The sequence below is a fragment of the Haemorhous mexicanus genome, chromosome 8 (genome assembly GCF_027477595.1).
Source record: "Haemorhous mexicanus isolate bHaeMex1 chromosome 8, bHaeMex1.pri, whole genome shotgun sequence".
Taxonomy (NCBI): Eukaryota; Metazoa; Chordata; class Aves; order Passeriformes; family Fringillidae; genus Haemorhous; species Haemorhous mexicanus.
This window is the reverse complement of record NC_082348.1, coordinates 26,688,117-26,715,162: the sequence shown is the minus strand read 5'-3', so window position 1 is coordinate 26,715,162 and position 27,046 is coordinate 26,688,117. Positions and strand designations below refer to the sequence as shown.

General features: G+C 39.7%; 2 protein-coding genes across 7 annotated transcripts; both read left to right on the top strand.

Moving 5' to 3' along the window:
* Positions 1–2,289: 2,289 nt before the first annotated feature.
* Positions 2,290–18,579, top strand: CFLAR (CASP8 and FADD like apoptosis regulator). Of its 4 annotated transcripts, none has more exons than XM_059853330.1 (12): positions 2,290–2,475; positions 3,841–3,963; positions 5,504–5,935; positions 6,829–6,934; positions 7,861–7,996; positions 8,159–8,256; positions 9,171–9,222; positions 9,948–10,003; positions 10,968–11,046; positions 13,283–13,778; positions 14,697–14,841; positions 16,263–18,579. In XM_059853330.1, the coding sequence occupies exons 3-11, from the start codon at positions 5,640–5,642 to the stop codon at positions 14,836–14,838; spliced, it is 1,461 nt and encodes a 486-aa protein (XP_059709313.1). In that variant the 5' UTR covers positions 2,290–2,475; positions 3,841–3,963; positions 5,504–5,639; the 3' UTR covers positions 14,839–14,841; positions 16,263–18,579. The 4 variants fall into 4 exon arrangements, 3 of the variants coding, with proteins under 3 accessions (XP_059709313.1, XP_059709312.1, XP_059709311.1); XR_009487392.1 differs by having other exon boundaries at positions 2,291–2,475; positions 14,697–15,089; XM_059853329.1 differs by adding an exon at positions 3,069–3,245 and having other exon boundaries at positions 2,291–2,475; positions 3,844–3,963; positions 14,697–18,579.
* Positions 16,384–26,937, top strand: LOC132330678 (caspase-10-like). 3 transcript variants are annotated; one of them, XM_059853331.1, is made up of 8 exons: positions 16,384–16,523; positions 20,660–21,010; positions 21,144–21,243; positions 21,800–21,935; positions 22,625–22,713; positions 24,136–24,241; positions 24,862–25,366; positions 25,857–26,937. In XM_059853331.1, exons 2-8 carry the CDS (start codon positions 20,697–20,699, stop codon positions 26,026–26,028), a joined length of 1,422 nt encoding a protein of 473 aa, XP_059709314.1. In that variant the 5' UTR covers positions 16,384–16,523; positions 20,660–20,696; the 3' UTR covers positions 26,029–26,937. The 3 variants fall into 3 exon arrangements, with proteins under 3 accessions (XP_059709314.1, XP_059709316.1, XP_059709315.1); XM_059853333.1 differs by lacking the exon at positions 16,384–16,523 and adding an exon at positions 19,147–19,454; XM_059853332.1 differs by lacking the exon at positions 16,384–16,523 and adding an exon at positions 19,477–19,682.
* The last annotated feature ends 109 nt before the right edge of the window (positions 26,938–27,046 follow it).

Genomic DNA, 27,046 nt, shown 5'->3' with positions numbered 1-27,046 from the left:
CCTGTGGGCAGTATATGTCCTCTGCAGTACCAGGAATTATAATTGTCTGAATATCCTACTGTAAATTTTGTTATGTTATGCCATTAGTAACAAAGTACGGAGGCCATGTTACATAGCACAAACAACAGGACACCCGTCACTAAAATGAAAAGCAAAATTAGACAAGTGAGAAATGGTAAAGGCCACTAAACAGTTACATAGTATACTTCCACGGTGAAGAAATTGAAGTTTTTAAACAATCCTGTCACAAATTGCGAGTTTACAAAAAAGTTGAAGGTCCTACCAAAACACAGCTAAAATATCTTTTTTTTAAACACACATATTCACATGCAATCCTTCTGAGTGAGATTATAATAGAGCTTTATTTTTCGAGCCAATAAATAACATCTGCTACTGTGTGAGTGCAGATGTACAGTTCAGTGGAGTTTGTCATCTTTGTATGACATTGCTCAAGGCACTGTTCATAGTGCAAACACTCATTTTAGCAAACTCTTGCCTAATCCTTTTCTCAAACATTCCTATCCAGTTGTATCATTCCCTGAAAAACCAAGAACCTACTGTGTAAGGTCTGTTGCACAAAACATTTCTATTGTCCCTTAGGTACTCTTACCCAGAATATGCATTTTCAGTAGCTGGTACTCACTGCTTGTTTTCTGTACTCACTGCTTGTTTTCTATCTGGTTCCAAGACAACTCTCTAGGGAGTACTGAATTTCAGATGGCTGTTCAGGAAAACAAGTAATACAGTTAATTACTACAATGTTAATAATTTTTACTATGTTACTAATTTTAATAATTACATGAAGTAGAATGAGTCTTTTTAAATGGTATAAGCCTGCCACTTCACTGATATAGCAAATATATCAGGCATATTCAGACAAGACTAGTTTTGGTAAAATTTATGCATTTATGAATTAAGGTGGTATAATTTGGTGGTTTAATAGCCAGATGGCAGCCACAGCCCTAAATGACTGTCTTTAATTTATGATGAACATATTTTGCTAATTTTGCAGAATATGTCTCATCTTTATTATGCATACAATACTCATAAAGATTTTCTTTCACAGGTATAATAATACCAATCCTGCCTGGGGAGGGAATTCTTCTTGTGTATTAAAATAATAGTACCAAATGTGTCTTCACTGTAACCATAGCAATGTCTGTCCTTGTATGAGAACAGCCTTCTACCAGCATAGATATTTTACAGTGCAAAAACCAGGGTCACAAACAGCAACGGCACCAGCAGGTGAGGAACATACATGATTGTAATACGAGACAGGAAGCTCTTTTTGTATCATAAAGTCTGAAAAATAAAACTGATGATGCTCCACTTTCTGTATGGAACAGATCCAAGGAGAAATTGTGCATATTGATTCACAGTAGGTAGCTGGTTTCCTTCTGAATCAGCTACATCTTAATAGTGGGGATACTGTGATAGCCCTGAATGATTGATATTACAGTGAGAGCCTGACCATACAATTTCAGTAAGAATACAAGTATTTTTTCAGAACACAGAGCTGCCACTTGGTACAAATCCTAGTGCGGGCGAATATTTTCTGTCTCCTTTTTCCCTGCAGTTCCAAAGACAGCGTGACTCTTCATGTGTGCTATCCCAGTGTACTGTGCTTCCACTGCTCTATTTTTAGCAGCACAAAAAAAATGACTCACTGTTTCATAAAGGCTTTGAAATCCATTGAGCTGGGAGTTACATGTGTCTGATTTCACCGTATATGGAGGTGGCTTTTCTCGAGTTCAGAAAAATGTTAGATTTTAGGCCTTTTGGAGAGCAGCTCCAGCTGCAATGCTAGCATCCCGCAGTAAATGGCTTTATGAAAGTGGCTAGCTTATGTCAAGGGAAGAGCAACAGCCAGTGTTCAGGAAAAAAGCGTTACGCAATATTTACTTAAGATTATACAACGGGAAGCATACAACTGTCACACAGCTGTACATTATCCTCGCTGTGAACGAAGAAATTCAGAGTGAGACATGAGCCATACAAGCGGTTACGGCTGAACTCCCGTCCAAACACGTGCCCGCACCGACCGCAGGTCTGAAAACCCTGCTACTACTTCATAGCTCGTAGGGCCACCACAGAGCCGCTCTGTGTGTCCCCACACCAGCAGCAGGACAAAAACACCCCTCCGAACGCCTGTGCACACGCCGAACTCGCCCCGCGCCGCCGCCGCGGCCTCCCCGGGCAGCGCTGCCCCGGCCGCGGCGTCCGTGTCAGGGGGAGGTGCCGGGAGGCGCCGCGGGCCCCGTCCCGCCTCCATCCGTTGTGGGCCGGTTTTGTGTGTTCAGCCCTGAGTTACGGCTCCGGGGTACAGCCGGAAACAAAACTAAAACCATCATCCTGCCTCCCGCCATCCCCCCCCCGCCCCGTCCGGCGCTGGCCAGCGGGGCCGGTACGGCCCCATCTCCTCCGTGCTCCAAATGGCGGACCTGGCTGCTGTAGAGACCTCCCCGAGGCGTCTGGGTGCGTTCTACCTTCCCCCGCTCCTTCCCCTCGCACTTCCCTTCCCGCCGAGCGCCCTGAGCGCAGGCGGCCCAGCCCGAGCGTCCGGCGCGAGCGGGGCCTGGGCTCCCGTGAGAACCGAAACCGAGTGTGATTTAAAGTGACGCACTTAGAAAAATTACTGGAAATCTGCATAAACCGCCTTTAGTAGTTGGGGATTTGTTGATTGGTTTGGGGTTTTTTTTTCTTTTTTTTTTTTCTTTTTTTTTTTTTTTCGTTTTGTTTTAATTAGGAGGACTGGGACCTTAAAACAAATTAGCGTGGTCATACCGGTTTACATGGGAAGAAAACTATTCAAGCGTAGGAAGGAATTGCTGGTGATTCCCGCAGCAATTCCCTTTTTTTCCTGAGAACGTTGCGCAAGTCCTGTTGGAAGGCGTAGCGCTGTGAGGCAATAGGGAAATTTAAAAGGTGTGGAGCGTACTCTACAACTTTGAAAAATGCCACATGGGGCTGGCTCCAAGCGCAGCCGTTCCAGCGCCGCCGCCGAGGCAGAGCGGAGGCAGCGCGGAGCCCCCTTGGCCAGGTCAGCAGCTTCTGTTTTCCCCTTCCAGCGCGGCTCTTCCGGCCCACTGCGTCCTGTGCAAAGAAGAAAATTTCCCAGATCAGAAGGACACCCGCTGGTGTCATGTCCTGGTTTTGTTGCTGCAAAGATGACGGTGAAAGGTTCAAGATACAAAATGCCAGCAAGGAGTTAACTGGAGCCTTGTGGATCTTTGTGTGGAATTTTAGTATGTTATTTCCTGCTCCTTTGCAAAGGAAAAAAAAAGCCTAATTAGACATGCACATGAACACAAAATATTGAGGCAGCTTTATCTCTGATGCCTATGATTTTTTTTTTTTGTCTTAAGAAAGATAAGCTGATTTTTCTCTCCTCTTTGTAGAGCATTTACATTCAATAAGTCATCTTATTGCAGAGCCCAGATAATCAAAAGCTAGGCTGCTGGGTTTATGTTGTGATTGCTTTTTTTTCTTTAACTTTTGCATCTATAAGGACTGGATCTGTCATGTTTGAAAAAGGGGTCATCAGATGGAAGAGTGGAGCATTATGCCCTTAATCTCTTATGGCAGTGTGGGTCGGCAGAGTTACAGACTGTTATAGTTTATGCTAAAAAAATCACTTCCTGTTGCTCTTACTCATTCCCCTCACAGTTCCCAAAGAATGTTATCTGCACAGCTGCTTTTCCTTTTATTTAGAGCACCATTCCTGGTTCACTGCAGTCATACAGAAGAATGCCTGACCCTTGGTCATTTTCTTTGGTTTTCCCACCCCATACAATTAGGAAGTAGACCTCACAGTAATTTGTGATCTTGCCATTTGTCCAGCAGAGAATGAGTTAATGTAATCACTGGAAAATTCTGGATGGAAACCAGTGTGTTCTGGATCAGTGGTTTGGCAATGGTCAAATGTCAGTTTTCCAGCGTTCTTGTGAACAGTTTTACATACAGGTAAGATAATTTCAAGACTGAGTAGAATCAGCATTTTTTTTTTTATAATGAGCATGTAATGTACCATATATAAAGGAAATTCACAATAGAAGAGGATTCATATGTGTGCTTGAAAGGCAAATTATTTTTAAGTTAATATATAAATAGTAATTCTACATGTCTGAAATTCCAACTCACTGGGAAATTCCCCCTAACACACACCCTTGCTCTGTTTTTTTTAAACTAGTTTTAAAAGATTAGATAAAAATCAACTGGAGTAGTTAAAAAGTTTTTCTGGTATTTCCAAAAATGACCAAAAGTTGTTAAATTTCTGTTTCACTTTAGAGTTAAACTATTACTTCAAGTTCTTTTGAAAGTCCCAGCTGAATGTACCCGGGAGGTGCTTTCATATGAAAGTGCTTTGTGCCTCCCCCTTCTTGACTGCATTATGTCATGAAAACAGTGTCATTCTATAGAATGTGTTTGATGCTAGATTGAAAATAAGTTAGCAATAAATATGCTTTTGCTTTTCTTCTGATAGAAAACTTTCCAAAACACATTACAGTGCATGAGGGGTTCCTCTGTTTTAGATTAATTTATCTCACCTGCTTAATTATGGACACAATATGTGACATTTTTGATTGTAACTTCTAGAATGTGTAACAAAAGGATGAAAATGCTGTAAAAAAATCTAATTCAGGTGCTAGAATCTTTTGGTATATTAGGCTTTGAAGCTGAATTGGCATTTGCTTTCCAGTATGGTTTAAATAAAACTCTGCAGTAGAGTGATCAATCTCTGTGGAAGGACTAAGATTTGTCTTTAGGTTTGCTCATCTGCCATTTCTCTGTATATGTAATGGAGGTCAGAGGAGGTTAGATAGAATTTCCATAGTTGGTGGCAGTGGAAATTGAGCACAGCACCCTCCTGATTTTGTTAATCACAAGGCTAGGGGTTTTTCTAGGTTTGAATTTTTGTTCCAGTTTTCAGTATGATGGTACATGAATGTTTAGTGAAGAAAAAAGATGGTCTTTGGCTTATCTATACCAATTTGCATATTTAAGGTTGGAATATTTTCTTGGAGTGTCTTTTCAATCTTTTTGAGCATAGAGGGTGTGTGTGGAAAATCCTTTTAACTCCAGATTGGAATAAATTTAAATGATGTTAATAATAAGAAAATACACAGACTCTTGAATTTACAGGTTATTAGTGGTTTTACAATTACATGTTATCTTGTTGCTCGGAAAAGGGCAGAGCTTTTGGAAATACTTAATCTACCACTCATCAGCAGGCTGATGACTTTTGTTTCACTTCCTATGGAATATACAGACTCATGTTAAGGTAATTTACTCTAAAAAGAATTTACATGTCTTTCTGATTAGTATGACCTTCCTAAATACTTTTAGTTTTGTAATGAACAACTGGGAGAGTCCCTTGAATAAAGGAGGTCTTTGTGGTGTATGCTGGAGTGTTAGTTGAAAGTTAAATACTTCAGATAGGAGAATTAAGTGTGGACTTGTGCAGCAGATCTCTGATTTATTGCCTTTTAATTCTCTCCCACAGAACTGCCCTTGCAGAAATGCTCCTAGATAGGAATGAACAAAGGAGAGGTGCTGTGGTAGACACAGGCTTCATGTCATGCTGGTTTCTAGTATAAAAACCAGTAGGCTGACAATTTTAAAGGAACAGCAACAAAGTGATGACCAGGTGCCAAGTGCCAGCTTTCCTCATTCATCAGATTCAAGAAGAATTGGATAAAGAAGAAGAAGAGATAATGGTTTTCCTGTGCCGAGACCTTGCTCCTGACTTGGCCAATGCTGATCTTAAAGAGATCTTGGTGGCTTTGAATGAGAGAGAGAAGCTGACTCCTGTTGGCTTGTCTGAGCTGTTGTACAGAGTTAAGAGGTTTGACTTGCTGAGGAGGGTCTTGAACACTGAGAAAGCAACAGTGGAAGCTCACCTTGCCAGGAGTCTCAGACTTATCCCTGATTACAGGTAATAGATCTATTTCTGATTTCAAAGCTACTCTGTCTTGTTCAAAATAAGTGCTTTGGTTTTTTCCTTTGTTTGGGGGGTGGGGGCAGTATGGGTGAGTTGTTTTTTAATTTTTTTTAAAATTTATTTAATACTTCTCAGATTCAGAGAATAGTTATTGAAGGTAGAAGAGAAGCAGAAAAGGACGTTCTATCTAGAGTTATAGTTCAAAGAAAATGTCAAGTTTAGTCCCTGAATTAAACTTTAGCAGTTTCTTGCTTGTCATGGCATTAGAAGCATCTGTATTTAAGGAGTTTGTGTGTTTGTGAATAAAACCAGTGATGTTTGTAGAGTTCTAGATTAGGACCTAAAAATGACACTTTAAAGGAATATCATTGGCTTGACATATTTTCTTTTCTGGTTTGCTTTGGGGACATAGCCATGTGGTATAACTTTTCTCAGAGGACCTCTCTCTTACTTGTTTTACTCTACTAGTTTTGAGAGGCTTAAATTAAGAAATTCCAGTTATTTTCTTTGAGAGACTTCAGAAAGAAATTCATATGCTCATAAGAAAGATTTTCCTGTGTTAAATTCTCACTAAAATAAAAACCATGTAACTAACAGGTAAAAAAGTTAAGGATGTGTTCTGTTGTCTCATTCTCTCACTTAATCTCTGTTAAACATTAAGGAAAATTCTGTTTTCCTAACAGTGGCTATTACAGTGTCAGTCTGAAAAACATAGGTGCTGATTAGAGTATTTTATAATTGGATCTTGAAACAGGGTGCATCTTTTACCTGTTTCTTAGTTAGAAATCATAGATTAAGACTGGAATATGGGGAGAAGTTGAGTAGTTGGGAAAGGGAGGAATCTTGCTGCAAGCTAATCCTTTAGAAATATCTCAACTTTATTTCAGGGTACTAATGGTAGAGATAAATGAAAATCTGGAAAAAGATGAAGTGGGTTCTCTTGGTTTTCTACTCAGAGATTATTCACCTCGTATGAAAGTGGCAAAATATAAGGTATGTTTTCCTTAATTCTGGCATTCTCCTCTGGAGCAAAGAGACATGAAAGTAAAAAAAAATATGTAGCTAGACAGCAAAGGAAAGGAGTCAGTACTGCAAGGAGTATTGAGGCAGGAGTACACAAATATCAGGAAGCAGACGAGGAGTTGTGGATTCTGTTTCATTTTGTTGATTTTTAACTCAAGGAAAGAAGCATGGAAAACTAGCAAAAAAGTAAAGAGGGAACAGTGCTTGTTAAAGTGTGTGGTGCTTGAATGTACTTCATGGGTAGGCATTTTACAGAAGTCTTTCTTCAGTACTTCTGACCTGAAAGTTTATGGAAGAATGATCTCAAACCAATAACCATTTGAACTGTATCTTGAATTACAAAGTCACTTTTTGTTTGTGTTCTGCTTCACTTACAAAGGAACACTTATATTGTAATTACATCTTTATACCTTTGCATTCTGAATATTTTTGTTAAGTCCTCTGAGAAAGCAGAAATTCAGTAGAGAGGACTCAGAAGCCTTGACCACTGTGCAGAGAAGACTGAAGATTTCTGTCTTCTCCCTTTGAGGTTTTTTTTCCTTTTCTATATTCAGTCAGAGAAGGAGAGAGGCCCTGAAAATTTCCCAAAGCTTTTCTTGCCTCTTGCTTTGTGGCACGTGAGCCACCAGTGGCTGGCTTTGTAGGAAAAACAAAATGCAAAACTGTGTCCTCAAAAATTTAAGACTGATTTTTAAGAATATCACTTTGTAGCTTCTATTACTCCTGTGATAATATCAAGGAGTCATATGTCTCTCAGGTAATTTTCTTAGAAGGTGTAACATCTCTAATTGTTTATACAGCCTTTATGACCTCTCCCTGGTATTTTCTATGTTGCTTTGTTACATCTGGTGGAGAAAAAAAATACTGATGTGTTTGGGTTTATGTTGCTATTCTAGAGTTTTCTAGCTCTTATAATTGACCTAGAGAAGCTAAATTTGGTGGCTCCTAATCAACTGGATTTGATAGAAAACTGTTTTCGAAGTATTCACAGGATAGACTTGATTAGGAAGATTCAGACATACAAACACAAAGGTAAGATGCTCTTTTTGCACTGGTTACTCTTGATAGCAGCAATCAGATGTGCTGAAGATAAAACTATGACTTACAAGTAAGGGCATTTGCTTTCTTCATAGATTTAGGTTTTCCAAACAGTTGAAATATCATGGTGTGTTTGTGTTTCTGTTAAATTTGCAGCTTCAGTGTCCTCCGTTCATTGCCAGCCAGTTTATGTAAATGCTCATCAGGCCTCTCTGCCTAATTTCAATTTGATTGGTCCTCCTTATCTTTCAGGGGTAAGTATACAAGAAGTGAAACAAGTCCTTTACTTCTAAATATTGCCAGACTTTAAAAGGAGATCCATCTTTCAGAGCCTGAGGAATTAGAGATGACTAGTGACTAAAATATTGCTTGGTTTATTTCTGTTTTTCCTGTTATTTGCTGAGTTTAGGGTCTGATTTAAATCTGCCTAAGATGCTATTTAAAGGACTTCTGTGAATATTTTCCTATTAGTTGAACATATGAAATCTGTATCTTGAAAGCTTTTTTGTATTATACTGTGGAGTGAAAAGTTTTGCTTTGAGTGTTCTTTGCAAAACTTATTCTTCTTTTCATACCTCTGGACCTTTCAGGGAAAGTAAAGCTGAAAATGATAGCTTTTTAAAGAAGAGTTTTTCAGGGTTTTTTGTTTGTGGTTTGTTTTAAACTCAGTTTAAGAAGATATCTCAGTATCTGAAAAGTCATCAAATCCTATTGCATGCAGTATTCTTTATATTTGAGCTAGCTGTGATATTCTATCAGTGTGACCTTTCTTAAAGTGTTTAACCTTGCTAAATCTGATGATATTAGTTGTCATGTGTTCAGTAAACATGCAGCTCCCTGCTGCTGTATAGGAAACAAAGTTCACATCTTCAGGGGCTTTTCCTTGCTATTCATGACATGCTGGTGTTTTGGTGGTTTTTTTGGTTTATTGTTTTGGGTTTTTTGGGTTTTTTGTTTTTTGAGGAGGAGGAACAGTTGGGTGTTTATTTTATTTGTCTGTGCTCTGGGTAGGTTTTTTCATCTGTTATGTTGTAATTCTGTTTAGCTGATAGAAATGAATCCAAAATATCCTTTTACTGAGGAAGAAATATGACTGTGTTTTATTTTGGAACACCTTTATTAATTCTTGAAGGAGACTAGGAAAATTATGCCTTTTTCTTAATTTCAGATTCAGAATGAGAGCACAGAAAAATTACAAAATGGATCAAGTCTTACTCTGGGTAAGAGCATTTTATCTAAAAGAGCCAAATGATGAATTTCATTACATCAAAGGACTGTTATTTGATAATTGTGTTCATGGTAATCCTGTTAATAACATCAGGAGCAGAGAGTATTTGATATCTCTCAGAACTGAGCCTGGCCTTACTGTTTGGTCTTGTATTTGCTTTGCTTGTGCTGCCACATCTTAAAACATTCTTAAAAATTGTAAGCTTCCACTGTCAAAACATCTTAACAGAATAAATATTTTATTAGTAAAACCATGGATAAAGTTGGCTAGCCAGCTCTGGAGGCCTGTGTAGTACAGTTCTGCCCTTGAACTCTGGAGAAGGAAGTTTTTGTGTCAGTTCAGCAGTGAGCTGCCCACCAGGCCAGCCAGGAAGTTGTGCAATGAATACCAGGTTCTTTCCCTGTGTATTGTGTTTTCTGTGGAAACCCCAAATACCTCTCAAATATGGTGATTTTTGAAATTAGTTGGCTGAATTCTTTCAGTGTAGAAGAGATTAATTTTTTCTTCTAGTCCCAAGTGATGTAGAATGAAATCCAGATAACATTTTAGAGGTGAATCATTTAGGGATTTTTAAACTTCAGTGGCATACCTAGAAACAAAGCAGTCCCAATGGGTGAGAACTTTGCTGGAGTAGATACTTTCTTCTTTATAATTGATCTGGTGAGTAAAAAATATCAAATGGCACTTGCATACTGAGATTACTTCTGTATGTTTTAGCTGCAGCAGAACCACTTCACATGTCCATTGAGGAGTCAGGAACAGTGCCACATAAGGTATATTCTTGTGTCTATGTATGCATGTAAATAAATATAATCTCTGTGAATATTTTCCTTAGTTTTCTTTGTTTGTGTTTCATTTTGAGATTTCCTTGAGTTGTGTGCAGACAGAACAATGGGAACATCCTGAGCCATAAACAGGTTCTGTGAATTGTTTTTGCAGACTATAGTTGAAATATAAAATATTTGCTGCTACTCTGGAAGCAGCAGTGTGCAAAATACATGTATGGTGTACACACAGAACTCATACATTTATTAGTGGAGGCCAAGTTAAAACCTGTGGAAGTTCAGACCTCTTGCCACATGCCTTAGAAATCACAGAGCTTCTTTGCATGCAGTAGATTTTGTTCTTGATTCCTTCCTCACTCCCTGCTCTTGAGGCAGAAGACAGACATGCTTTGGGGATTAATGATAAGGATGGCCAAGTGCTATTTGCACTTGTTCTCCTATAAGCCAGGAACCAACCTGCAGCAAACTGATTTGCTTCAATCAATTCTCTTCAGAGGGGAGAGGAATTGTGAAAGAGTCATTACGGATTATTTAGGAATAAGGAGGTTGTTCCCCTAAATAAGGAAATAAATTTTCCGATGATCAGTGCTTGCTTGCACACCTGGGGAACACAAAAGTTCTCTACATTTATTGTGTTGGCAGTATGAAGCTTGTACAGTTTTAGTCTCTGTTTAAGAATCTTTATGGTAGTGAGATTGCATAACACAAGGACACAAAAGCTAAGCCTGTACTAGAAATAGAGAGAAAAGAATCATTAGTCCCTTTCTCCTGGTTTTTTGTTGCATAGATAAGACACATTACAACCCAGTAGACAGATTTCTGCTAGCTACTTGCTGAAGAACAACAGAATGTTATTTACTGTATCTATAACATAAAGTTTGAGAAAATAATATGGTCTAAAAGTTGAGAAAGTGATGTATTCACTTTGTAATTGTCCTTTCACATTTCTCAGATGTCTGATGATTCCTACAGAATGCAAAGTCGACCTTTAGGAATATGCCTGATAATAGATTGTATTGGCAATGACACTGGTAAGTCTCTGGAATTTTAAGTCCCTTAACTTGTTAATCTCAGATCATTAGAAGAATTTAGTATAAAAAATAAAATGTACATTTACCAGCCAGATTAGGGTAGTGCTGTCCCAGTCATTTAATCTCCCAATTGTAATAAGGGTTCAAAGAGTTGGAAGGGACAACATCAGCTTAAAGCCAACTGTCCTAATTATTGGAGACAACATTTGTTTTTTTTTTGGTGCAGAATCTCTGAATGAAAGAACTTGGAAGAGGATAGACTGAATTTTGGGATGGGCAAAAAGGATATTCAGCAACCAGGAGAAAAATTCGGCTTACAGCAGTCATGCAGTCATACAGGAGGTTGTTGGCAGAAGTGGTAGTGCTTCCCACCAGCTAACAAAACCAAAACTGTTGTGCATTTGAAGTGCAATCATACTGGACACCAGAGATTTTCAATAGCCATCAGGTCCTTTGTTAATGATGCACCTGGGCTTCTGTCCAATCTTGCACAGTTTAGCTGAAAGTGTCACCACTGCAGTCAGTGTAGTCACTGCCATGGTTGAAATGTGGGGGTTTCCTGATTGCCTTTGTAGAGTCCTAGAATTAGATCTTTGCACAGTCAAAAACACCCCTCACTCTCTAAGCTCTGTAACACACGAGGCTAGCAATAAAAATGAAGAGAGTATTTGCAGCCAGTTCTGTAATAGGCTGGGAGATGGAGGGAAGGAGAGGCTTTCCAGGCATGTCTTTTGGTTTTCTCAAGTGTAATGGCCCAGCAGATGAACTAACTTAGAATTGCTGATGTAGCTGAAGGGCAGTGGTTGTGGAGCTCACACCCAGAAAGTCTTTATCTCAGGTGTTTAAAGTCACAGTGTCAGCATTTAACATGACAGAAGGCAAGACTTGCACTGAAGTACATTATGGTGCTAGTGAGATTCAGAGGAGACAGGGCATATGGCATTGCTTAAAGGAGTTTGCTAGAGAGGCAGAAATAGTTGTGCCACACTATTCTGATGTCTGAGTACATTGGAGAAAAAGAAGAGGCAGGGAAAACACTAGAAATTGTATCTGTAGCTGTCCCAAGATTTAATCTCAGGAAGGAGAACCAGTAATAGATACTGTAGGATCAAGAATTACAACACTTTAAAATGCCCACTGTAAACAGCATGAATTTATCAAATGCTGATAAAATTCAAAGGGAAATGCACATTGCTGTTTTGTAAATAGCTGCTTTTGACTTTTCCAGTTGGAAATCACTTTTAATCCTTACATTGTATAAACAATGAGAGGAGAAAAGCCTAGTGTTTTATGTAGAATGGAGATGCTGAAAAATCAGTGGAGGTTTGTTGGCAGATTGCTGGTGTTGAAGAAATGGGTAGGTTCTGATCTCAGGCTGCAGCATGTAATTCTTTTCCTGCCAGAAGCTGTGCATGGGCAGTGTATATGTGCTTTATACTGAAGGTCCAATGCTACAGTCTAAGTTGTAGTAGTAGCTTGTGGTTCTCTGAACACTTAATACCATGTATCTGGTTTCAGTCCCATATTTAGAAACATCTAAAGTAGTTATTCAGATCTAAACACATTTTCCTGCAGCACAGGTTGACACAAATACAGTAAAAGTCTTGTGGTTTGGCTACCTACAGTTTTAATTTCCAACTTGATTGAAAGAGTTCATTATTTAGATTTTTTTCCTGAAAATGCCATTCTGTCCCAGCTAAAACTCCAGTGTCCATTCTTCACCTGGAGCTCATCACTTAAAATTTTAGGAAGCAAAAATGACTGCAGCAGGTTCATTTTTGACTGTGAAAGAGAACCTCTGTGTTTCTTATGCAGTTCTGTGTATCTATAATAATCATTCAGAATAATTTAGACCAATTAAAAGGTGAAACAGACTTCCTATGCTGTCCAGATCACTCTTCATCATTTCAAGTGTGATTTTTCTTGCCTTATATTTTAAGTCTTAGGAACTTGGAATACTGGCTCTAAAGGAAAACATTTAAGTGTCTGTGGAATGTGAACAGATACACAGTGTCTCTGCTCTCATGAAACATGTAACTCACAGGAAAGACAACATGCATGTAGCACTATAAGTATGCAATATACTGTGATCAACCACAAGTACTCCTGATTTTTTAATTATTGTGATAAAATTATCTACTTAGTTTCAATAGAAAAACACTGTAAGTACTGCAATTCAATATAGATGAGATTGAGCCTTGGTGTGCCTTGGTTTAATTACATCTGCTTCTTTCAGATGTGTTGGAAGAGACCTTCAGAGGCTTAGGCTATGATGTTCATTGTCACAGATATTTAAATATGAGCTCCATGAATCAAACATTGCTGGAAGTTGCAAGGTGGCAGAAGCACAAAAATTGTGACAGCTTCATTTGCATATTGGTCAGCCGTGGAAACTCTCAGAGCATCTTCTGTACAGACCACACCTTCTCTGGATTCCCTTTGGAACAAATAAAGAAATACTTTACAGCCGACTCATGTCCTGGACTCCTAGGAAAACCGAAACTTTTTTTTATTCAGAGCTATGTTGTGCCAGAAAATGAGCAAGAATGTACCAGTCTGTTGGAAGTTGATGGGAATGCTGACAATACCAGAGGTAAAGTCACTATTCCCCATGCAGCAGACATCTTTTGGAGTCATTGCAAGGTGGATGTGTCTACACTAGAACAATCCCCAACTTCACCCTCATATTACCTGCGCTGTCTGGCTGAGCTACTCCGTAATCCTTATAAAAGGTAAATTAAAGTGAGAGGAAAGAAATAACCCTTTTACTATGATAGCTTATTGTCATGGAGAATGAGAAACCTTACATTTCAAACCATCTGCTCCTGAAATGTGTTTTCTTGCAGCGTCATAGTCTAAAAGACAAGTATCCTCTACAACTGCATAGGTAGCCTAAACTAGGAGTGAAGTTTCTGATGTTACAGTGTAAAGTTAAAGTGTGGTATGGCATTGGGGTTTGCAGAGTGAGAAGGGAAGAACCTGTCCTGGATAGTGTATGTCGGTGCTTTAGACAGGATTGGAAATCTTCCTTCTCCAAGGTAAACAGGCTTCTGTTAAACTGAGGATTGCCTTGTACCATTGAGACAAGCTGTGCTTGCAAATGTAAACAGTCAGTGCTTAAGTTCAGGACAAAGGCAGTAGAGAGGGAAGGATTTCCTACTTTCTCTAAATTTAATTGACCCCTTTTTCACAGAGCCAATTGATTTCCAATATGTAATCTTGAACTTAAACTATCGGAAAACTTTTGTCTATCTAAAGAGATCAAAAGGAATCTGTGGAAAAGTCAGATACATTTGGATATATAACTTACCAACAAAGGTTTTATTTATACAGCTGATCTACCAGGGAACTGTTATTCAAGGTAGTTGCAGTGCTAACATTTAGTACCTTTTTACAAACCCTAAAGCCTTGTCCTGAAATCACAGATCATCATGTCAGCATAATCAGTATCACAGCAGTGATTTGGGTCATAAGAGTTTGTCTCAAATTGCATGTGCAGCCTTGTGTGTTAGAGGCCTTGCCTCTGCAGTAGAGCCTGAAATTGCAAACTTTCTCTATGCTGAGTCTGAAGTTATCTTCTCTCCTTGTGAATTCTTAAATGGTGTCTTGCCTCATTCTCTAATGAAATGCTTTTGATGTTTTTGCTGCAGGAAACTCTGTATATTGGATATCCATATGGAACTGAACAAAAAAGTTTATGATGGGAATAAGACCGCTGACCCAAGCCAACAATACTCACTGCTGCTCCAGCACACACTGAGAAAAAAACTTTTTTTCCCACTTTGCTGCTAGAAAGTACATATCTGAAATAATTAACAAGAAGCATTTGCTATGATGCAAAGAGTTTAATGCATACTTTTATTTATGTATTGTTATTTCATCTATATCTAAAGTGCCTGTTGCTTCCAAACACAGGAATTTACACGCATTTTAGTGTGCAAAGACACTAAATTTTGTATTTTTATATTGTGGTCTCTGAAAGATGGATGAGAATGGTAGCTATTGTATAGCAGTGCAGCATATCTTGCTACTGAATACCACAGGTAAACAGAGTGTAAAGAGATCTAAACTGTCTAGCTGTTGGGTTTTCCAAGAAAAAACAGAAGTGTTTTTATTGCTTCCTTGGTGGTTTTTAACATACCTCCTAACAGTTAATATTTGAACAAATATACTGAAATGCATTGATGACTTTACCCTGCACCTAGTAGTGGCAAATGTCTCAGGAAAGCATTCCTACCCAGTTATGCCAGATCTTTGCTAACAAGTTCTGGCTTGCATGCCTCTGTAGACTGGCAAAACAGAAGGGAGAGAAAGATGGTCTTTTCAGTAATCTGGATTCCATCTGTTGGCTGCAGTAAAGATTGCATTGTTAGAACTGCCCACTGCTCACAGGGGTTCTGTGTTAATAAATGAGACAGTCTGCCATGCTTTGGGCCAAGTATGTTTTCTGCTGATGCAAAAATGAATGTACATGTGACAGGACATTACAGTAATCTGCCACACAGTTAAAAACATGTGGGATTTTGGCAGATGTCTCGTGGAAGCTGAAACATGATTCACACTCATTGTACCAGGCATAGTTGTAAAAAGATACTTCAAAATATTTCAGTTTAAATGTAGTATGTAGCAGCCATGGGCCTTTAAGACTAGATTATGTTAAACACCCCATCCTTACTGCTTTTGCTTATGAAAAAGAATATACCTTATTAATTCATTTTTTTCCCAAGTGCTCTTGTTCTTGTGAAAAAAGAAAAGGGAAAATTGTCCTAAATACAAAAATTTTTCTCCAATGTAGCAGTTGCCTAACTAAAAGTTACCAGCCTTAAAGTTCAGTTAGCCTACTTGTATAACAGTATAACCTGGATGGGTTGTATTGAAGTTTATTGTCACTGAATTTAGTGACAATAAAACTGCCACTTGTAAATATTTAATTTTTACTCCTAATGTAGTCTCCTATGTAGGAAAATCAAGGTCCTGGTGTGCTCTGCTTGGTTTCTGTTTAAATTTTTAATGGGTAAAGAGAGGGATACAAAATGACAGACATGGAATCTTAGAAGTTACTTCCTGTGGTGGCAGGTAAATGAACTAAATGGTGAAACAAACATTTCCTGTGCTTGTTGAAATAAGGTGTTATTTCAAGTTATGTATATCTGAGTAATGTTAAAGAATGTGATCTTCTTCACAGATTAACTTCACTTTCCCATTTCCTTTACTAGCTTTTGCATTTGACAAGCACTTCTGCTACCCTATAGACAACCAAAAGCAGGGAGAATGGAACCAAGAGGAGACAGATGAGGAAAAGAAATGTGGAAATTTTGAGCAGGATCAAGAAGGGGAATGGTAGGGAGCATCGAGAGAAGAACAAGTAGGGGAAAGATGATTTGGAGGAGAAATACAGATTAATATTGGAAGGAGAAGAAAACAGGAAAAAGGAAGTCAGAGTAATAGTGGCTGTCTTTACAGACTCTAATGCTGTGGTGAGTTGGTTGATGTTTTGTGGATTGGTTGGTTGGGGGTTTTGAGTGATGCTAAATGCAACTATTTACTTAAAATATTAGCAGTAGAATATATTCTGCTTTTACAGTTTTGTGACAAGTTTGATTGAGGGGTTAAGGAGTGTATATGTTCTTTACATTGCAAGACACAGTAAGTGAAGTCCATGTCCCTTTCATTAAGAAATTATGCAGAAATGCTGTTTTGAAAACTAGAAGCTCATGTAATCAGCCCTTTCAGTGGCAAAGCAAGGGACTCTCTTTGTGAATGGCTGCTTGGTTGGAAGTGGTTATAACCCTCTAGAGAGTTGTGGGGACAGACATGTATTGTGCAGCATTCATGGGTGTCAGATATTGATTTTTTACACTGATCCTCAGTACATTCTTAAACCATGGCCATGTATCATCATACACAATCTATAATCATACCTCTAAGCAGCATTTATTGCCTTGACACCCCTTTCAGGTGTGGTATCCAGGCAGGCTGATTCCCTGTACCTGTTGCATAGTGAGTATTTATGTAGGACATCTGTGATGGCAGTTGTCCATCACTTCTCCCATAGTTTATAGAATCATGGACTCATAGAATCTGCTGAGTTAGAAGGGACCCATCAGGATCATCAAGTCCAACTCCTGGCCCTGCACAGGACACCCCAAGAATCCCACCATGTGCCTGAGAGTGTTGTCCAAAAGCTTCTTGAGCTCTGTCGGGGTTGGTGCTGCGACCACTTCCCTGGGGAGCCTGTTCCAGTGCCCAAACACCCTCTGGATGAAGAACCTCTTCCTAAAATCTACCTTAACCATCCCCAGTTTCATTTCTCAAGTCCTGTCAGTGGTCACCAGAGACAAGCAGCTGATACCTCTGCCCCTCTGCTTCCCCTTGTGAGGATTTTGAAGACTGCAGTGAGGTCTCCCCTCAGTCTCCTCTTCTCCAGGCTCAACAAACCAAGTGACCTCAACCCCTCCTCAGAGGGCCTCCCCTCCAAAAACCCTATCCAGGTTTCTGTTTCTCTCTATACACATGATGGGGACTGTCTCTTCTTGCTGCAGCACGCACATAAAATTTGAGTCTAGAAATGGATGCAGGGTGTGGACTGCATCAAGTTATCCCTGTATTGCAGATAGTGAAATGATTTCAGGTTAAATGATCCTTTAGCCAAAAGAAAAGGGGGAAGAGAATTTTGGATCCATCATGAGTTTAGGGTGTTAGCACAGGAACACAGAGAGTGACATGCTGGTGAAATGTCATGGTCTTGGATTGCTGAAATGTCTAGTTTCCAGAACCTGTTATTGAAGGAGATAAAACAAGTTACACTGCTCCTGCATTGTGAGAGGTTGGAATTAGGCTGTCAGAGTCACTGCTCTGGCACTTATTTACAGTTTTGGTTTCTGATAACTGGGGAAAAAAATTCTTGCAGCTCTGTATGTGCTCTATATGTGGAAGGTGATGCCTTTAAGTGGCTCAGAAGGTGTACTTGTGAGGCAAGAGATTCAGTGGTGTTTTGTACCAGACTTGAGTTGCATAGTTTTTCTCAGCCACCTACACGGATGTGGCTGAGCCATAAGTTGATTTTACTTTGCACTGTTACATATTTGTGTATTACAGTGGTTACCAATTCATTGTCCAAAATAGAAGTTATGTTCAAGAGGATGTTACTGTGCTAGCACTTGTAGATGGAACATGTTGTATGGCTAATCTCCCCTTTCAACTCTGCATAAGAAGTAACAGTGGCTCCTATTACAGATACCCGAGTCAGAGAAGTTTTTTATGGGAGTTTCTGAGAATTCATTTCTGCTTTCCAGAGTTTTAAGTTTCTGACATGCAGAACAGTATTGCTGAGAAGAGGCTGCTGTCTGTGTGGATGATCTATATTCAATTTAAATTAAATCTCCTGTACTAAATTATTTGACAGCTTTTCTGTGGCTGGTTTAAATAATGTCTATTTTTCAGCCTCTGTATTAGAAACAATAATAAGACACTATAATTGGATACAAATGCTGGGTTTCATGCTGATATTCTGAATAAAATTTCTGTATGCAGTCAGACTGATTGTCCCTGTCTCCCTCTAGACCACAGAATAATTCTGAAATTCTTGATCTGTTTATCTTGCAGACCTCTATAACTTGTTAAATTAGGCTATGAAGTTTACAGCTCTATAAAAACGAGCTGACATAATAAAGGACAGCAAGCCTCCTTATAGTTTGAGCAGGTAACTCAGCTGCTTTTGGCATGAGCAAGCAGACACTTCCCATCCTGTCTCTATTGACCCAAGGTTATGGGGAGATACAGTGACCCCGGAGATGCCGAAGGCCCCGAGGAGCCTGCAAGTCTGCTCACCTTCCTCCTCCTCCCTTTACTGCAGCAGACACACAGACCTACGTACATATGGTACTTCAGCCCTCTCCCACAAGCACTGCTCTTCGACCTTCATTCCAGTGGGGAAACAAAAATTAAAATAATGTGCCTAAAATGTTTGAGACCTTTTTGCGATGTAGCCTGCCTTAAAATGGCTTGGCGGCAAAAGCGAGGCAAGTTACAGGTCGCGTCTTACACTTGGTACCCGAGGCGCTGCCGGAAGCTTTTTCCCGGTCTCTGGCAGCGTTCCCCGAGCCCGCGGGCGGGCGGGCTCCGGCCGGGGCTTGCCCGGCGGGACGGGGCGGTGCCACTGCTCGTGGTGAAAGCCCTGGCGGGCGCTGCCGGCCGTGCCCCATTCCTCGGACGTGCCCCTGTCCCTTCCCTCGCATCCACCTGATCTCGCATTCCGCCCTGCTGCTGACGCTGCCTCCTGCCGCGGGCGGGAACTGGGCGCGCCTCCCCCGCCCGCGGCGAGCCGCAAAAGGGACCGCGAAAGCTCCCGCCAGCGCCGTCCCGAGTAGCTGCCGGGAGAGGGATCGGGACTGGAATTCGTGTAAGAGGTACCAAAATGTGGGGCTGAAACGGAGAGGGAAGGAAGGAAGGCTCCATCTCCCCAGCCCGGAGCGTAACTCCCGCTTGTTTTGTGCGTGCTGGCTCCCGGCTGCGCGCGGCCTCCGGGATATTCCTGCCGGGACCACGTGCGGCCTGCGGGCTGAGCTCTCGGCGTTTGCTTTATATCTAAACCCTTGGGGCAGTGCTCCAGTCAGTTAAAAAACGTTAAAGAAAAGGTAATTTTACAATCCTTATCCTGCTTGTTTCATACGATTTTCTTTCTCTCTGAGGCGATATCTGAAAGCATACATCAGAGAGGCGGATCGGTTACTTTTCTGTGTCGGTGCCCCGATGCTGTGCTGGCCAAGCCTGGGCAGGGAGTGCTCCCTCGTGTAGAAACCTTTGCTTCTAACTGCTCTAAGCAAAAGACTGAAGACCTATCAGCCAGAAGGCGCTGAAGCACCTTCTTACCTATTTAACCTTCCAGAGGCAGAAGAGAACTGCCTAGGCTACATGGAAGAAGTTGGTGTAGTGGAAGGTTGATTAGTCTCTGTTAAACCTGAGTAAGAGTGAGTTGCTCGTGCAGAGCCTATTTAGACTGAGCATTGAGTGCTACTACATTTTAACTTGTAAGGGAGGCTTATAAGGGTTTTTCTATGCAAATGTCAAATACAACATGGAAGCAAATTACAGCTGGGAATGGATGGTTATTCCACAGCTTCATCTTGGGTGTCAGCCAAGGTACAGAGGAACACTTCCCTGCTACAGCCGGAGAATGAGAAGCTGTTGGACTGCAGATCAAGGAATATGCATGAACCACTGTGCTGTCTCCATTAATAGCTGTAATAAGTTACTGCAGGGACTCTTCCCCATTACAACAGAAAGAAGCAAAGAGCTGAATGTGGAAGATGTTCAAAAGATCTGAATGTGGAAGATTTTCAAAAGATGAAGCAAAAGAAAATTCAGACTATGAGATCATCTAGCACAGTTTTTTGCTCAGAGCAGGGCTAACTTCACTTATAGACAGGGTTGTTCAGAGTTTCTGCCAAATCTGGTCTTTTTGTGGTCTGTATTTAGACAAGGAAGTAAATTTCAAATTTATTTAAATTAAAAGGTAATTCAAGGCTTCCAAACAGCCATTGGGTAAAATTTTAGTAGAAGAATTGCTGTATTGAGGATTCAAGTGTTACTAGTGTTTGCTTTCTGCTTTCAGACAGAGAGAAGCTGTTTCAGCTGTTGGTTCCAGCAACATGGAGAATGATATCAGCTTGAAGTTCCGTCAGCAGCTTTTCCTTATTAGTGAAAATCTGGTGTCTGAAGATGTAGCAGCTTTAAAATTTCTCTGTACTGACTTGCTCAACCTCAGTAAACTAGAAGGTGTGAAGTCAGCAGCAGACATCTTCAAGCTCCTTATGGCTCAAGAATATCTGACTGCAGAAGACACTTTCCTACTAGCTGAACTCTTATACAGAATTAAATGTCACTCCTTGCTCGAGAAACTTGGTTACACCAAGGAGAAAGTACAAGAACGTCTGAGTGAGAAGGGAAGAATATCTCCATACAGGTAAGCTTGCAGTGGAATTCTCTTCCCTCTGTTACTGCCATACTGTTTTCCTTTCCATTTTTAAATTCTTAGATTGCCTTTTGTTTTTATACCATCTTCTGTACCACTTGATCTCACTGCCTCTCTGTTACAGGCAGATGCTGTATGAATTGTCAGAGAACATCACCAGTGAGATGTTGAATAAAATCATATTCCTCCTGCAAAACCATCTTCCAAAGCGATGGACAATTCTTGTATGTGAGGAGTGAGCCAAATGTGTGCATGGTGGGAAGGGAAGAAGGAAGACGGGAAGTAGAAGAAAAAGTGTGAGAAGTGTTTGGCAGAATAGAGCATAACATGCAGCTAGGCTGGTTGTATTCATAAGGGTAGCAAGAAGGAAGATGTTAACAGGCAAGAGTAGAATTTGGTCCCAAGGTCAGTCACTGCCAGTTCACTGTCCAGCATCAGAGTACAAAAAGGTGACAAATCAAATCTTTGCCCTGCTTGAGCCATATGCAGGGGAGATTCATGTCATTGGTACTGTTTCACAGCAATGAAGCCTTCTTGAAGCCACGAGTCATTAATATGGATTGGGTGAATCTGTTTAAACAAGACCATACCAAATAAAAACACAAGCAGTGGCTTTCCATGAAGCAATATTTCTGCTTTTACAGTGGTGTAAAACTGACAGGTCCTTATTGGTAGGGAGCAAAGCAGATAATAATGTGATTGTTTGAGACAGGGCTGAGAGGCAAGTTTTGATTTCTAAGGAACAATAATGATATTTTACTCTCTCCTTCTGGCTGTCAGTCTGCTTTGGATTTGCTGACTTCATTGGAAAAGCGGGGCCTTTTAACTAAAGACAATGTAAAGATACTGGAGGATGTCTGTATGACTGTTTCACCTGATCTCCTGGAGACAATAGACTGCTACAAAAAGGGAAAAGGTGAGAAATTCATAGTCTAGGAGTAGGTTTGCTAAAATGCAGAAAGCACTAGATGGGTCTGGGCTACTGAACTTAAGGTCATATGTGTGTATTGCTGAAAGGGGAGCTAGAGTGTCATAAATCACAGTTCCTAACCTGCATTACCTCCTGGCTGAATCCCTGAAATACAGGGATGTGCTGGAATATCTGAGGCCACACAGAGCAGCCCAGGACATAGAGAACAGTCTGGGAAACTGAAAATCTGCTTATAGTTATGTCTCACTTCTCCATGTCCCCAGTAATAGTACTGAGATGATGACAGCTGTCCTGTAAAAGGCACTTTGTGATGTGTGAATGTGCACTACATAAAGGCAGTTGCCTGCTAACAGGCTGGCAAGACAAACTGTGTGTGCATGTGTGTCTGATACATGGGCTATGAGCATACTGATGATTTGTGATTTTACATTTTAAAAAAAGAGATTTATTACTGATTCAGGAGAAAAAATAAAAATTAAAAATAAAAATAACCAAAAAATGTTCAGCATAGACCTATTGAACATGATCATGCTATCTTGTATGGAGGAATTATTCCTTTCATTGAAACAGTATTTCAAATACAAAAAGTGAAGTATTGTAGCTAAACTCCTTTTTGCTGCATCCACAAATATTGGACTTATCTTCATAAATATCTATGCTGGGTTTTTTTCTAGATAACAAGGCAGCTAATTTTACACAATGCTTCTCTGAACTAAACCTGGAGCTGCGTGGAGAATTCAGCAATGCAGAAAATGAATCCAAGGTTTGCAACAATCTCTTAAATCCTTTTTGAATACCTGGGGGTGTGAGGTTTTCATCCTCTCTTGAATGAGATTTATCATGCAAGGTCTTGTGAGATATCTGTGTGTCTCATAAAGTTCCTTGACTTGACTGATAAATTTGAATGTTTCAAAGGATATTTTAACCTTGGAGGCCAGAAATTTAGCAATATTGAAAGGTAGGTTGTAGGCAAAATGGGCATAATACCTCTGAAGTTATTCACACATCAGTGCATGTGCTTATCTTCCTGATAAAGGCAAAACATTTTGCATTTGTCTAAGTTGTGCATTTTGGAGATGGCAGTAGAATGTGCAAGAGACAAATGGAACTTCAAGATGCCCTGAGACCTTTCCTAAACAGCATCAGGGTATCTTGAAATTAGAAGTCATAAGGGGTAGCATACAAAGCCCCTGTTAGAAGGATTAAAAGGAGGCAAGAGTTTTTAGTAAGCTATTGCAGAGGTCTTGGTACATGAGAAAAGATTTCTTTTGTGAGATCCCTTCTTAGAGGCCTTATGTGCACTCTTAAACCATAGCAGTGTAACCACTGAATTCTCCCTCTGGCCTTTTCTTTGTGATGACCACAGATACTGAAGGAGTAAGTTGCTCCATTTGCTTATGGCTATTTAATTTCTTGAAGTTCTGTGCTGTAACATCTTTTCATCACCTGATGTTCAGACTGCTGCAAAGCTGTTAAAGGAACTTGGAATGCTGCCTTCATTGTCTTCCTACTAAAATGCACAGAGGAGGGGTGTATTGCTCTCTAGTGAGGAGGAAGGGACTCCAGTGGATGGAGTTTTTTATTTCAACCCATGGTACTTGAAGTTTTAGTTCTTTTCAGCTTTGAAAATCTTTTTGTTTTTTTTTTTTTTTTCAAAAGTGGGAGGTAATTTTAAATCTTAACCAAAAAACTTGTAGTGTGATAGGCTTATGAACTTCAGAGATTTCTGTTCTGCTTGCATCCTTTTACAGTGGATCAGTATGATCACCTATTCCAGGTATTACTCTTCTCAAATAAAGCCAACTCAGAAGTCTAACTTCCTATAGCTTCAGTGTGATCCCTCTGCCATGAAGCTAAAATATTGTGTTGACATTTGAAACAGTTGGGGTCTTCTGCCCCTGTGACCAACTCAGCAGAGTTTGGCTCCTGAATCCTGCCTTTTGCATACAGATGAGAACCCAGATGCTAAATCCTTCTTCTGCAGTTTGATGGGATGGTGACAGTATGCTTGGAGTTTCACTGGTGTTTTTTCACAGAGGGAGGGACCACTGAGTTCCAGATGTTCAAAAACAGCCCAGTCTTAGGTGCCTCTAGCTCCTGGATGCCAATTTTGAGACATGTGAAAATATGAGTAAGTTGAATAAATTCATTGAAACTGTAAACTTTTTTCTTCTCCTTTCTATAGACTATGAAAAGCTACAAAATGGATGGGCCACACAGAGGATTTTGTCTCATTATTAATAATGTTAATTTCAATAGTTCTCAGAGGAAGGGTTCTTGCAAAGATGCTGGTAAGTTACTGAAGTGAGATTTTTGGAGGATCTCTGTTTCCCCTGGTGAATTGATTACATTGTCTTGCCCTATATTTTATTGTCTATGGTTAGTTAATATTCTAAAAGAGTGAAATGTTTGATATGTGTTAAATTATGTCATTTGTTTATCATGGGGGAGGAGAGGATAAAGGACAAGTAACCACAGGGTTTTTCTGTTGGATTATTCTTGAATAATTTTAAGAATCACTTTTTACTTATCCTTTATCTACAGCTATAGTAAAGAACTAAAACTAAACTAAAGTAAACCATCATTCTACCTAATATAATGCAAAAATCTCTTTTCTGAAACTGGGAAAGGGCAGATTCTTTGTGTTTTCAAGTGTTTGCATGCTCACTTACGATGACAATGTATGCACTATTTTCTGAAGCTTGTCTAGAAAAATCCAGGAACTCTGTGTTTGAGCTGATGCCATCTCTTTTTGGTCCAGTTAATCTTTAGTTGGTTCTAGTATGAGGATAAAGCCACAGAAGTGTCAGGGTGTAAGGTCTTTCCCCCTCCCAGATTAGCTTGTATGGTGACTTCATAAAATGTTTTTCTCTTGCCTCAAATTTTCCTTTTATCTTTCATTTATTTACAGAGCAGCTGGAGAGAGTATTCACATGGCTCGGTCTGGAAGTGAGGACTTACACAGATCTGACGTCTGGGGACATTATCAATCTCATGAAAACTTGGCAGCACGTGCAAGATCACAAAGACAGGAACTGTTTTATATGTTGTATTCTATCTCATGGAAGGTCAGGAGCAATCTATGGGACAGATGACAGACTCGTGTCAATCCGTGTGCTCACGTCCCACTTCACTGCCAAACAATGTCCCCAGCTGGCTGCAAAACCCAAACTCTTCTTTATCCAAGCATGCCAGGGTGACAAGGTACAGCGTCCTGTCTATGTTGATACTGATGGACCAACTCCTGACTTGTCTTCTGTGCAAGAGAGAGTTTCTCTTTATGAAAGTATTCCTGAAGAGGCTGATTTCCTCCTAGGCATGGCCACAGTTGATGGATATGTCTCTTTCAGGCACATTGAAGAGGGCACTTGGTATATTCAGGCCCTTTGCAGCAAGCTACAATTGTTGGTACCAAGGTAAATACTTGGCTTAGTGCTCTGATTAAATTTTTCTTCTCCAAAGGTAGTTTATCTAGGAACACCCACCCATGTTCTAAGGGGGATGGAATTAGTTAAAGTGATGGTTTCACACGGATTAATTTACATTAACTCTGCTAGTACCATAAATGTAATCTGTAGAATGTGAAGTTTATTGTGAAAAAACACTCAAAACCTCACATCTACAATCTTTAAGATAGCACAGTTTATTGAGTGATAGGTTAAAATATTTTATTCTCCTATTTTTTTAAATTGGTTGAATTAAGTAAGACAGAGCAAAAAAAGGTCTTTTGTTTTTAATATGACTCAAATAAGGACAAAAGAGAAATTTGGAGAAAAGTATGTGTTTTCTGTTTTGTGTTTTAAATGTTTATTCTCTATCTTCTAGCTGATCAGGGAGATGTTAGTGGAGAGCCATCTGCTCACTAATAACTAATTTTTTTTTTTTTTTCTCTCCTTCTGGCTGTAGGGGTGAAGATATTTTGTCAATTCTTACACAAGTTAATGAAGATGTGGCTGGACGTGATAGCCCTTCAGGGACAAAGAAGCAAATGCCTCAACCAGCATATACCTTAAGAAGAAAATTTATATTCCCAATACCTATGGCCCCTCCTCCTTCAGAGCAATATCAATGCTTTTAATACACATAATTTTATCATGTCATTTAAATGCAGTTCATCACACTACCTGTTTTAAGACAGTTAAAAAACCCTGAGACAGTTTAAAACCCTGAGAATCTATTAGCTTTGATGCAAGGCCTTATAAATTTTTTGTCAAACAAACTGAAACTGGAGGAGAGACAATTAAAACAATCAATGTGCCAGCTATTTACAAGATCTATATTCAGAGTTATCAGTGTTGTAAAAACCACACTGAGTAACTCATGTTAAACATTTTTTTACTTGCACAAGCTGCAGATACAATAGGTTTTTCCTCACAGCATAGGGATTGCATGTAAGCTTTCATATTTAAACCAGGATTGTTAATGGTCTGGTTTAGATTCATCAGGTTTTATTCTGCTGGCTAACAATTGTAAATCCTGTTTCCAAATCCACTAGCTATGTTCATAGAGAGAAAAAAGTGGGAATGAAGAGACAAAACCTTAAGTATTAAGTGGAAAAGGATTTCTTCAATCTCTAATAAAAATTACATTTAACTTAATAAAGAACCAGTTTACAACAGAAATCAGCAATTTGTTCCTCAGTGCCCTCAAACAGATAGCATAAGCTTCAAGTACAATGAAATTTTCCAAAACTGAGTCAAGGCAAAATGCTGCTTACTATTCCCTCTGAAACCTTGTGAACTGTTATTTCCCCATCACTTCTGAGAAAATTTGTGGTAGAAGATTTGCATGCTGTGAAATACAGCAGTCAGATTAACTTTGTTAAGCATTACATTTTTAAATTATCATTTGTTGGTTTGGGATCTAAAATGCAGCCAGTTTGTGAAGGCTCCTGTGGACTAAGCTGCTGACAGTGAACTGAAACAATGCTGTGTTTTGTTATGAACACTTACTGTTTGTTATTACATTAAATTCATACTTTTTAAGAGCTTGGTGAGAAAAAATTTGTATTGGGGTAAGGGTTTGTCCTTGTTTCTCACTGATTCCTGCACTTTGTTGGGCTTCATGAATCAGTGGAGTTTTAACTGCTTTAGGGT